The 13,303-nt window shown below is 38.5% G+C and overlaps 1 protein-coding gene across 1 annotated transcript in view; it reads right to left on the reverse strand.

Annotated features, from left to right (window-relative positions):
* The window catches only part of SPICE1 (spindle and centriole associated protein 1), a gene marked incomplete at both ends in the record, with an annotated part of 62,812 nt that overhangs the window by 8,899 nt on the left and 40,610 nt on the right, over window positions 1-13,303 (reverse strand). The window contains 3 exons of the mRNA XM_080696365.1: window positions 1,556-1,780; window positions 5,343-5,493; window positions 6,828-6,959. Of these exons, the coding sequence (XP_080552491.1) occupies window positions 1,556-1,780; window positions 5,343-5,493; window positions 6,828-6,959 (508 nt within the window). The remainder of the gene's footprint in view (window positions 1-1,555; window positions 1,781-5,342; window positions 5,494-6,827; window positions 6,960-13,303) is intronic.

Here is a 13,303-nt window from a genome sequence, read left to right on the forward strand (position 1 = left end):
TTTGACTAAAGTGTATTGGTAGTTTTGACTAAGATGAGTTGGCAAAAGAGAGAGAAGTAAATAAATTTGGAAAATATTTTGGCAATAGAATTGAGCGTAATGAACTATAAGTGAGGACTCAGGAAAACACACATTAAGATAGCATACATGTTAGACACAGGGGCACACCTGTAATTTCAGTACTTGGAATACTGAGACAGGAAGATTATAGGTTTGAGGCCAGTCTCAGCCATTTAGCAAGACCCTCAGCAACTTGGCAGGACTCTGTTTCAAAATAAAAAATGAAATAGGGATAGAGATATAGCTCAGAGGTAGAACACTCCTGGGTAGAACACCAATTACACATACACACACACACACAAACATACACACAAGGCATGAATCGTGAGTGGATGTGATGCCATTCACTGAGATGGAAAAAAAAAACAAGGATAGATTTGGGAAAGTGAAATTATCAAGAGTTCTGTTTTGAACATGCTAGGTTTAAGATATTTTATGGCTCATCCAGTAATCCATCCAAGAAGATGATTGAAAATTCAAGATATACAAAACTGAAAGTCACTATTATATAAAAGATATTAGATGTCATGAGAATGAATTAGATTATCAAGAGAGAAAAAGTAAAGTGAGAAAAGAAAGAAACCAGTATCCAAACATGAAGAGCTCAATGTTTAGAGTCCAGCAAAGTAGGGGAAGCAGCCAGGCATGGTGACACACACCTATAACCCAGCATTCAGGAGGCTGAGCCCGGAGGATCACAGTTTGTGGACAGCCTCAGCTACTTAGTGAGGCCCTTTGCAACTCAGTGAGACTCTGTTTCAAAATAAAAAATAAAATATAGGGTATACCTCACAGGTAGACTGCCTCTGGGCTCCATTTCCAGTACTGAAAAAAAATGAAAGGAAGAAAGGAAAGAAAGAATGAAAGAAAGGAAGGAAGGAAGAAAAGGAGGGGAAGCTAGTGAAGCAAGCTAGAATGGAGCAGCCAGAAAGATAAGGCTCATAAAACAAGATAATTTCACAACTCATACATTATCACAGTATAGTCAAACAATTTTTAAAAAGCTACAAGAGCTGAGACTTAGAAAGATGCTAGCCTTGTTTCACATATATAAATCATTCTGACTTTTTCCACTGAGGGATCCCTACAATCACATTCTTTAAGTCACAGTTCTCATCTTTCTTTAGTCATACTTTCCTTATTCTCTAGTGTATAACCTCCTCTTGTTTGTCACTCCTTCATGTGCCTCTAGACCACTGAGACAAAGCAGATTCCTCTTATCCTGCATCTTAATGCTAAGGACTCTTATCTGAGTTTAATACTTATAATGTTTAATTGAACAGATACACAAAGAAATTAACTCAGTGTCATACTTTACTACAAAGATAACACCTAGACTATAAACCAGGCTAAAAATTCCTCTTTCAGCTGAAAAGTTGAGGGCAATAATCAATGTCTTTTTCAAATCTGCATTTCAAGTAGCAGAGAACATAATATATTACAAAATTGAAAGTTAAACACAACTTTCATAGAACTTTAGAAGAAACCATCTTACCATCCTGCAGAGGAGAGAATTCTGAGTTGCTCTTCTGTCTGGGTGGTGTTAACAGCACAGCTGGCTCAAAAATATGTGCTGGAAAATTGTTGACCAAATTCACATTATCTGTGGGGGTTGGTGCCTGAGACAGTTTAACAGGCAGCTCTTCCTGTGGGAAACCAGCCACTTCTTCCCCTCTGAACATCAAGGGCACAGAAACACTAGCACTTTCAACAGGACCCTCTGAAGAAGACAAAAGGATATTAGCATGTATGTATGGAGCCAAAAGGCACATTTCAGGTACTTATACTTAAATGCATTTTTGGGCACTATTTGGATTGAACCCAGGGGTGAACTTGCACTGAGCTACATCCTTAACCCATCTTTTAAAATTTTTAGGTTTTTTTTTTTTTTTTTTTTTGGTGGTACTGGGGTTCCTGGAAGCCCTTCTACCTCCAGGCTACACTCCCAGACCTATTTTTACATTTTTATTTGGAAACAGGGTCTCCTAAGCCAGCGTGCGCGGCTGGCTTCAAACCTGTGCGATCCTCCTGTCTCTGCCTCCCAAGCGCGGGGATTACAAGCGTGCGCCACCACGCCTGGCAAAATTTTTAGTTTTGAAGACAGGTGTCCAAGTTGCCCAGGCTGTCTTAATCTCCCATGTCGCTGGGATTACAAGTATGCACCAGTGCACCTGGAAAATATATTAGAGTATAAAATCCACGTGGCCCCAAGAGCTTTCACTTTCTAGGCTACAATGTCCTTTCCCAGTAATCCATAGGCAGGGTTCCTATGGAGCCAACACTGGGAAGAAGTTGAGTTTTTTTTTTTTTTAGAAAAGCACTGCGGACCACAAAGCCATAAAATGAAAGCCACTTAGGGATTCCTAAAAAATCTTATCCAGCACTTTAGATTTTTTCATTATTTGTTTTGAATAGCTTTCTAGCATTTATGATGAAAAACAAATTGGCACAGATAAGACATATTAAAGGAAACTATCATCAAAGGAAACTATCATCAAAGGAAACTATCAATAACCTAAAGAGGAAGCCTACAGAATGGGAAAGGATCTTTACCAGCCACCATTCTGATAGGGGGCTAATATCCAGAGTATACAAAGAGCTCAAAAGGCTCTACACTAGCAAAACAAACAACCCAATCAAGAAATGGGCAAATGAACTAAATAGACACTTCACAAAAGAAGAGATACAAAGGGCTAATAGATACATGAAAAGATGTTCTTCATCACTGGCCATCAGGGAGATGCAAATCAAAACTACACTGAGATTCCATCTAACCCCAGTCAGAGTAGCAAGCATAAAGAAATCAAACAACAACAAATGCTGGCGAGGATGTGGGGAAAGAGGAACTCTTTTACACTGTTGGTGGGAGTGCAAACTAGTTCAGCCACTATGGAGATCTGTGTGGAGATTCCTGAGAAAGTTGGGAATAGATCCACCATATGATCCAGCTATACCACTCCTAGGTATCTTTCCAAAGGGGTTGAATTCAGAGAAATACAGCAACATATGCATACCTATGTTCATAGCAGCACAATTTGTAATAGCCAAAATATGGAACCAACCCAGATCACCATCAACAGATGAATGGATAGCAAAATTGTGGGAAATACACACAATGGAATTCTATTCAGCCATAAAGAAGAACAAAATTATATCATTTGCAAGAAGATGGAAAGCCCTGGAGAGCATCATGTTAAGTGAGATCAGCCAGGCACAGAAGGAGAAGATACACATGTTTCCTCTAATATGCCCAAACTAGAAAACACAAAGGATACCAGTAGGACCCCAGATATTAGAGGGGAAATACTAGCTAAGTTTTAATGGAAAGATAGGAGAGGAGAAAGGCCGATCTTGATTAATGAGGGTCTACACCTGAACATGTGTAAAATTATGAATAAGACATGGTTAACCTGGACAACCATTGTTGGGGGGGGGAGAAAAAGGGGGCGGGGGGGAGAGGGCACCAAATATAGTGTAAATGTATACTACTTATGTTCAATAAAAAATTGTTTAAAAAAAAAAAAAAAGAAAAGCACTGCGGACCACAAAGCCATAAAATGAAAGCCACTTAGGGATTCCTAAAAAATCTTATCCAGCACTTTAGATTTTTTCATTATTTGTTTTGAATAGCTTTCTAACATTTATGATGAAAAACAAATTGGCACAGATAAGACATATTAACACAGTGATTTCCATATTATAAGGTTCATTATAAAACAAGATAATTTCACAATTCATACACTATCACAGTATAGTCACATAATTTTTTAAAGTTACAAGAGCTGAGACTTAGAAAGATGCTAGCATTGCTTCACATATATAAATCATTCTGACTTTTTCACAGGCAGTAACAAGAATTAATAACTCTACAATATGCTTATTCCCAGCCTTTCTCACCTGTGAAAACTAAAAGTTCTAAAAGTTTTCTCAGTAGTGAAGTTTAACTCAGATAACAGTAAAGCACTGACGTACTCATTCACTAAAAACTTCATAACCACTAACACAGACACCTGCCCTGTCTACTGCATACACTTCATGCAAGTTAAACTTTAGTCTGCCACTTATTAGAATCTGTCCTAAGAAAACAATGCTAAAAACATAAAACACTTCACATTTTAACACTCACCAAAGTACTACCTATCAGTAATAAAACTAAAAAGCCTGATTTTAATCCTGGTGGAAAGATAGCCAGGAGTGGTATAGCTGGATCATATGGTGGATCCATTCCCAATTTTCTGCAGAATCTCCACACTGATGTCCATGGTGGCTGCACTAATTTGCACTCCCATCAACAGAAGAAGGCACACAAGTAAAAAAAAGAACTTCAAAACACTGACACAGCTAGAAAAAAGTTATAACTTTCTTTTTTTGTGTGGGTCTGGGGATGGAACCCAGAGGCATTCGACCTCTGAGCTACACCCCCTGCCCTATTTTTTATTCTTTATTTTGAAACCGGGTCTCACTGAGTTGCAGAGGGCCTCACTAAGTAGCTGAGGCTGTCCGCGAACTGCAATCTTCCAAGTCTCAGCCTCCCGAATGCTGGGATTACAAGCATGCGCCACCACGCCCGGCTAACTTTCTAAAACTTAAGTTTCCTTCCTCCTTTCTTCCATACTGCAATCCCTTTTTCCTTCTTGCCAATACCATCTCTTCTGCTCTGAAATCTGGGAGATAATGATTAGAAGTGCCAGTACTCACATCTCTTTAGTGCCTAGGTACCCAATGATGCTACATCGGACCTGCACAGCTGTTAAATTATTATCCCTCTTTAAGCCCCAGTTTCCTCATCTAAAAATGGGGCTAACAAGCTGGGTGCAGTGGTGCACACTTGTAATCCTAGTACTTGGGAGGCTGAGAGAAGAGGATTATAGAGTCACAGCCATCCTCAGCAACTTAGAGAAGCTCTCTGCAACTTACTGAGGCCCTGTTTCAAAATTAAAACTAAAATAGTGCTGAGGGTGTAGCTTAGTGGTAGAAAGACACTAGATTCAATCCTCAGTACCAAAAAAAAAAAAAAAAATGGGGCCAACAATAGTATCTACCTACTCTGAATATTGAGAGGATTACATGAGATAACACTCAAAAAGAAAAACCTGGCGTAAAGAAAGCAGTCAATAAATAGCTGGAAAAGTAGTGGCAACTGTACCCATGATAATACCATATAAAAAATAGCCAACAACTCCATATAAATTTAGGGATGCAGGATTTGGTTTGTTTGCTTATTACTGTAAGGCCATTAAGAAATTGTAAATATAGTTTAGAGTAGTAAGACTATACTTAACCTGGATTATCTGTAAGTTTTCTACCTGAAGCTCCCCTTTCTGATGACTGACTTTCCTGTCTGGAGTTACTTATCACAGGGCAGTTCTTAATGGCATGTGTGAGTGATATAAGCTGCTCATCTGTTGCAACCATGTACTGCTGCAGTCTCGCCTGGAGAAGAAATGAAAAAAACATCAACAGCATAACACACATCAAACCATTACCTAGAGAGCAAGCCACAGGATGTGTGTGTATATGAGAGATATGATTTTTTTTGCACTACTGTTCAAGTCTATATAATGGCTTGTCTCATTGGGAAGAGAACACCGGAATAGGTTAGACTTTCTTGCTATAACAAGCTCAAATTGTGTCAGACAGTTTTGATCATCTGCCACAGTGTTGCTTGCAACCATTACTTTCAATACTCCAAAAACTCATGACTTTCATTCAAACTCTAAAACAATATGGTTCAGAATTATAAACATCCTAAGAGTACCATGATAGAGAAATGTTAAGTAAATCATGAATTATTAATTAATAGTCTGCTATAACAGTAAGAGTTAACCTTTTTACAAGGCTTTCAATTTACAAAATCTTTTCACATATATTATTTCAACTAATAAGAAGAGGAAACACAAAAGACTATTGCTCAGGCATTTAAACTAATAAACATGAACATTTGGGCTGGGGATGTAGCTCAGTGGAAGAGTACTTGCCTAGCATGAGTGAGGCTCTGAATTTAAACCCTAGCACCATGAACAAAGAAAGATCTTAGAAACATAAACACTATAAAGATTTATGTTAATGTAAATGAAATAATGTTAAGAGAAAAAGAAAAGCACAAAATTCTATATGCAATATGATTATAACTATACTTTATATGTGTGAAAATTTTATTTAATACATATTTAGGTATATTCTCATATTTGTCTGTGCATGTATCTCTCATATGTAAATTTAAATATTATATAGGTTTTTTTCTTACTTAAAAGATCATTCACAAAACACACACATTGATTTACTTTCTGTCATATAACTGTAGATATGTTTGGAATTCCATTCTTGCATTTAAACAACAGCTGAATTTCCCAGAAGTATAGATGAATTTGTTTTATTCTTAATCCTTTTCATACTAAAAATGTAAGTAGGTCATCTGAAAGCAACAGGTTTGATTATAACCACATGATGCAGGTCTTTCTTTGATTAAATATTGGTGTTATACAAATAGTTCTTAGCAGCAGAGAAGATGGCAGGTGGAACAAAAGTATATTTCTTAAAGGCAGAGGACTTATTCTATAAACTATTTAAAATCCAAGCTTCTACTATAGTGCCTCCAATATATATAGTAAATGTTTAATAACATCTACCATTGCTGATGATAATGAGGTTCATAGGTAATCACATTAGCACTGCTAAACCAAAGGCAACTCTAAGGGAATCCTGTACACGTGTAAAGATATTTTATAATACCACACACAGAATAGTTTAGGATAGCATGTGAGTACCTGTGTGGTAGTATTCTCTTCTCTAAGAAGAAGAATTTCAGCGGTTAGAGCATCAATGAGCTCTCGATGATCACCTAATGTTTGTTCCAGTTGGTGCCTTGTCTCTACTTCTTTACGCAGTTGTAGCTCACTCTACAAACAATGACAACAAAATCAAACTTCCACCAATAGCATCACATACTGAAATCTACAAGTTCCTACTCAAAGCTGTCAAAGAAAATTACAAAGAAACATATATTGTATGACAGTAATGAGAATTAAATATTTTATTAGGCTTATATTTAACTGAGTAAAATGTGCTATTTTATTCTTTTATTTAAATATAATAAAATAAGCAAAATGTCATATAGAATTAAACTACATTTTTCATAAAAGAAAGGTAGAAGTACATATATTATCTGTTTTTTTGTTTGTTTTTGTGGTACTGGGGTTGGAACTCAGGAGCATTCTACCTCCGAGCTATGCCCCCAGCCCTATTTTTTATTCTTTATTTTGAAACAGGGTCTCACTAAGTTGTGGAGGGCCTCACAAAGTAGCTGAGGCTTGCTGCAAACCTGTGATCCTCCAGTCTCAGTCTCCCAGTATACTTATACTGGGATTACAAGACTATGCCACTGTACCTGTAGGTTACATTTTTTTCATATATTTATTAGCCATTGTATTTCTTCTTTTATGAAGTATCTATTTAGTCCACTTACCCATTTTTTGATTGGGTGCTTTTTTACTGTTAAGGTTTCTAAGTTCTTTTTTTTAATTTAATTTTATTTTATTTTATTTTTTATTTTTTTTTTTACATTTTTATACAGAAAAAATCTATCCTAACATGAAATATGAACTCTAAACACCCAAAACAATCTTGAAAAAGAAAACAGCTAGAAGATGTACATTTTCTGATTTCAACCCTTATAAAGCTACAATATTAGAAACAGTGTAGTACTGCTATAAAGGAAGATATATAAAAGAGTGGAGTAAAATAAAAAGCCTAGAAACAAATTCTTCCATATATTGTCAAGTTATTTTTGACAAGGTTTCCAAGAACATTTGGTGAAGGAAATTTTCACTAAATATTGTTGAAAAATATTTACATAATAATTACATGAAAAAGAATAAAATTGGACCCATACCTAACACCATATACAAATATTAATTCAAAATAGATAAAAGACCTAAATATAAATCTTAAGACTATAAACTTTTAGAAGCAATCTGGGTTATAAAACTTCACAACATTGAAATTGGCAGTGATTTCTTGGACATGATTCCAAAGGCAAAGGCAACAAAAGAATAAACAAACTTCATAAAAAAATAAAAAAAATTGTACATCCAAAGATAATGTAAACAGAATTAAGTTACTGATAGAATGGGATAAAATATTCCTAAATGCTATATCTGAAGATATATTAATATTCCAAATAGAAATCCTAAAAATTAGCAACAATAAAAGCAAACAATACAATTTAGAAATAGGTAAAAGACTAAAATAGATAATGGATCTCCAAAGATTTTATATGACCAATAAGCACATGAATATCACTCATTATTATCATAATACAACTAATCATTAAGGAAATACAAATAAAAACTATAGTGAAATACTACTTCACATTTGTTAGGATGGCTACTTAACATGAATTACCTTGCTCCAGCTCTTTGCCTTGAGTTTGTTACTATCTTTACTTGTAAAGTGTGTTTCTTATAAGCAGCAGATGGATGGATTCTGGTTTTTAATCCATTTTACCACTTTATGTCTTTTTATTGGAGAATTGAGGCCATTTACATTCAGTGTAATTATTGAGAGATAACTTTTAATTCCTAACATGTTGGAGGAGATTCAAAATGACGACGGTGGGACACAGCACCTCTCAGTAGCTGAAATAAATAAAGTTCAACTACCGAGAAAGCAGTGTCTTAACCAACAAAATAAATATATCTCAGAAACCAAAACTGATACGGAACCTTGGGCGGAAGAAAACCAGAAACCCTGAACTGCGGAAGAAAAAAAAAAGGTTGAGTATCAAATCTGCTGTGGCTACAGCGCGGTCGCCGGCGCCAGCGCGGGCTGTCCGCCCAAACCGTAGTCTGGGAACCTGACTTACACCAAGAGGAAAATTCTTTCAGGGACCCAGGCTGCCAGCGAGTTGAGCCACCTCCGCGCCAGACCACCTGCCACCAGTAAGCCACCTCCGCGACAGATCGCCCACCGTGGGTAAGCTGTCCCAGGGTCCCTGTGGAGGCTCGGGCTCCGCTCTCCCCAGCTCCCGCTCCGGCACCTGCGCTGGCCCTGACCAGCCCTGAGCACCTTCCCAACTGCTGCAGCTGAGACCCAGCTGACACTCCAGCACAGACCCAGCCCAAGCTCCAATCTGCGCAGTTCCCATCCGGTGGATCCAAGGCCCAGCCACGAGAGGGCGCGGCCCAGCCCAACTTAACCTCCCAAAACAAACTCTGGGAATACTGCAAAAGAGATCCAGGAATTTTGACCTGCGAGAGTCTCCGCCAACATCCACAAAAGGTGCCATATCGAGCTGCCGACCCAAAAAGGATTTTGGGGAATGGCAACACTGGCAGCCCTGTGAACTGTCTAAGAGTCTGAGAGTGATCATAGAGCTTTAGCATCCCAAACTCCGAGATTAGCTGAACCCCTGAGCGGCACTGTTGTCGCAACCGAAGAGGCACCCACAGAGACACTGGGAGACCTGCAGGGTCCCCGACAAGGACCTGCCATCCCCTCCAGAGAACCAGATATGGATGTATTGCCAGCCAGCCAGAGCTCCTAATTGGACGGCCAGGTAACAGTGTGCGCTCAGATGAGCTACGGGAGCCAGTGGGCACGCAGTGTCACTAGACACTGCGACAACTGAGGGTACCAGTGTCCGCACAGGGGAACATATTCAACCCCACTGACAAAGCAAGGGCGCTTAAGGCCTGTCACTTGCATAGAGCCACACCGTATCTTAGTAAAATAGTAGGACTGTTTCCTTCTCTCTCTCCTTTTTTTTTAATTTGGTTTATTTTTTAATTTTCTTCTTTTTTGTTTGCCAAGTGTTGTTTTATTGTTGTTGTGGGGTTTTTTTTTTCTTTTTTTTTTTTTGGTTTCTGAGTCTTTTTTCTGGTTTTTCGGGGGGGGTTTGGGGGGATTATTCCCTTTTTTTGTTTTGTTTTCTTTCTTTTTTTATGATTATTTGGGTTTCTTGCTTGTGTGGATATTTCACTTTATATCACATGGTTGTTAGGTTGTTTTATTTTGCCTTATGTTTATCCTGTCTACTCTCTTAACCCTTCTTTTCTTCTGGTGGTTCATTATTGTGTTGTCGATGCTGCTGTTTTTATTTGATGTACAATAGTCTTTCTACTTTATTTTGTTACTTTTTCCATCTGTGTGTGAGCCTTCCCCCCACTCCCTCTACAAAAGTGTACAATTCAGACTATCAACTAGCTTCTTTCAAATCTTTCCCTTTGTCCCCTAACTGAACCTCTTTCTTTAACAATATTTCTCACATCTCCATACTTAAATATTATAATAAATACAAGTGTCCTACTATCTAACCTTCTCACATTCTCAACCTGATTCAACCCCATTATACTTAAATTCCTCCACAACCTAATTATATTCTCTACCTTACCCGACTCCTGCACCCATCACCCTAGCTACTCCACCATCACCCAAGCCTCACCACTCGAAAAAGTACTGCTTACCTGTTGTCTCTTCTAAATCCCTACTACTTAGACTGGACTATACACAATACCCACAATCAATGGGAAGACAACAGAAGAACAGGCCTGAGAACTTTGAAAATATGAGAACCAAGAATAGCGGAGAACCGACAGAAGTCATGAATACTGACCTACAAGAAATGCAAGAAGGGGAGTTCCGAATCTTGATTTACAATATGATGAAAGGATTTAAAACAAGTCTAGAGGAGATGAAAGAGGAGTTAGAAACACTAAGAAAGAATCAGAAAGAGGTCTGGAATGAAATGAAAGAGTCAATAAGTGAAATGAAGACAGCAATAGAAAGAAATTCTGGACTTCCGGGAAGATGGCGATGGAGCAAAACGGGGCTTACGAGCCCTGCTAACAACCAATCTCTATTACCACAAAATCAGCGCCTTTCATAGCCAGAAAACACCATCAGCAGAGAAACAAAAAAATGTAATTTTAAAGGACAGAGAAAAAGAGGGCTGGAAAAACGAGATACCAGAAACCAGACCACAGTGCTGCAGCCGGCGCCGCGGCGTGAAGCGGCGGGCGCAATTTTGCACCAGGCTCCAGAGAGGAAGGGAACTCATAACAGAGTTCAGAAACCAGAGAAGAGATATGCCGGCCTCACGCCTGAGAAAGCGGCAGCAGCGTCTTACTGCTGGCGGCAGCGGCGAGTTCACCGGACGGCACCAGACCAACGCACTCAAGAGCCTACCAAGCTCCAGAGAGGAGCGGCAGACAGCGAGCCGAGGTGAGCCACTGCGGAACAGCCGGGCTGGATTCGGCAGATCTCTCAGTGCAGGGAGCATCTAAAGCTCCCAGGGGCTGGGCTCAGCGCACCCTGCAGGGACCCAGAGTAGAGTTCAAAAACAGAAAAGAAATACGCCAGCCTCACGGCCGAGGGCGCAAAAGCGGCGCTATATTGCTACTGGCAGCAGCAGCAGCGAATTCACCGAGTCCACGACAGCTCCATCTGCGCACTCAACAGTGAGTCAAATTGGGGCCCCTAGAGGAGAAATCCCAGTACTGTACTCCCAGGGACTTGACCCAGTGGGGGAGTGGTGGTGGCAGAGATATTACACCATAGGAGAACGCCCAATCTGGCAACCCCCATGGTCTAAAGCAGCCTCGGTTGACTCCGAGGGTCTGAGACTCTGCAATACAACCCAGTAAAGGAGTAGTGGGAACTGAGATACCATAGACTCGAGATCCACAACACCTTAAGTGAAGTCGTAGTGACCCAGGGAAGAACCCAGAGAAGGCACAAACTTCCGAAATCATGGGAAAGAGGAATAACAATGGAGCAATGAATGCCCACAACCCCACAACATCAGAACCCGATAAAACAGAAATTCAGAGATTTCTAGAAGATCAAATCAGGAAAATAACTGTAGAAATAATAGAGGTGTTTCGAAAAGAATTCAGAGAGAGCCAAAAAGAGATAAAGGATGCAATTAATGAAGTAAAGGCCTCAATTCAAAGTACAAACAACCGATTAGACCACATGGAGAATAGAATCTCGCTCCTAGAAGATGATCATTCAAAAAATGAACGCATAGTTTCTAATTTAGAAAAAAAAAATCCGACAGCAGGAATCTGACATTGAAGAAATATGGGCCCATTTTAAGAGAGCTAACCTAAGAATAATTGGAATAGAGGAGAGAAAAGAAGGTGAAACCAAAGGGATCAACAATCTTTTCAAGGAAATAATAGCAGAAAAATTTCCAAACATAGAGCAAGAGGTCGATACACAGGTCCAGGAAACTTTATAGAACTCCCGTTAGAGAGGATGAGAGAAGAGGATCCCCATGCCACATAATTGTCAAAATGACCACTGTGGAAGCCAAGCAGAGAATCTTAAAGGCAACAAAAACAAAGGGCCAAGTGACATTCAGAGGCAAACCAATTAGAATCACTCCAGACTTCCCAAACCGAGTCATGAGAGCCAGAAAGGCTTGGAGCAACATATTCCAAACTCTGAAAGAAAACAACTTCCAGCCAAAAATTTCCTACCCAGCAAAACGTTTTATCAAATTAGATGGGGAAATAAGAAGCTTCCACGACAAACAGAAACTGAAGGAATTTATGTCTTCAAAACTAGCGCTAGAGAAAATACTCAAAGAGATTAACTACAAAGGAGAAATAGGTAACACACACCAGAACCAGAGAAATAAGATTTTCCATCCAACAGTCAACTAAGATTGGTTATCTGTGGAGATTCATTATTTATGTTAGTCTTTTACCTATCTCTAAATTGTATTGTTTGCTTTTATTGTTGCTAATTTTTAGGATTTCTAGTAGGAATATTAATATACCTTCAGATAGAGCATTTGGAAATATTTTATCCCATTCTATCAGTAACTTTTATCTCTGTTTACATTGTCTTTGGATATACAATTTTTTTTTATTTTTTAGGGAGTTTATTTACCCTTTTGTTGCCTGCACCATTGAAATCTTATCCAAGAAATCACTGCCAATTTCAATGTTGTGAGGTTTTATGACCCAGATTTTCTTCTAAAAGTTTATAGTACTAAGATTTATACTTAGGTCTTTTATCTATTTTGAGTTAATATTTGTAAATATGTTAGGTAAGGGTCCAATTTTATTCTTTTTTGTGTAATTATTATTTTTCAACAATATTTAGTTAAAAGATTATTATTTCCTCCACCAAATGTTCGTGGAAACCTTGTCAAAAATAACTTGACAATATATGGAAGAATTTATCTCTAGGCTTTTATTTAACTCCAATGGTTTATATATCTGCCTCTGGAACA

Source organism: Muscardinus avellanarius (assembly GCF_963383645.1).
Source record: "Muscardinus avellanarius genome assembly, chromosome: 5".
Lineage (NCBI taxonomy): Eukaryota > Metazoa > Chordata > Mammalia > Rodentia > Gliridae > Muscardinus > Muscardinus avellanarius.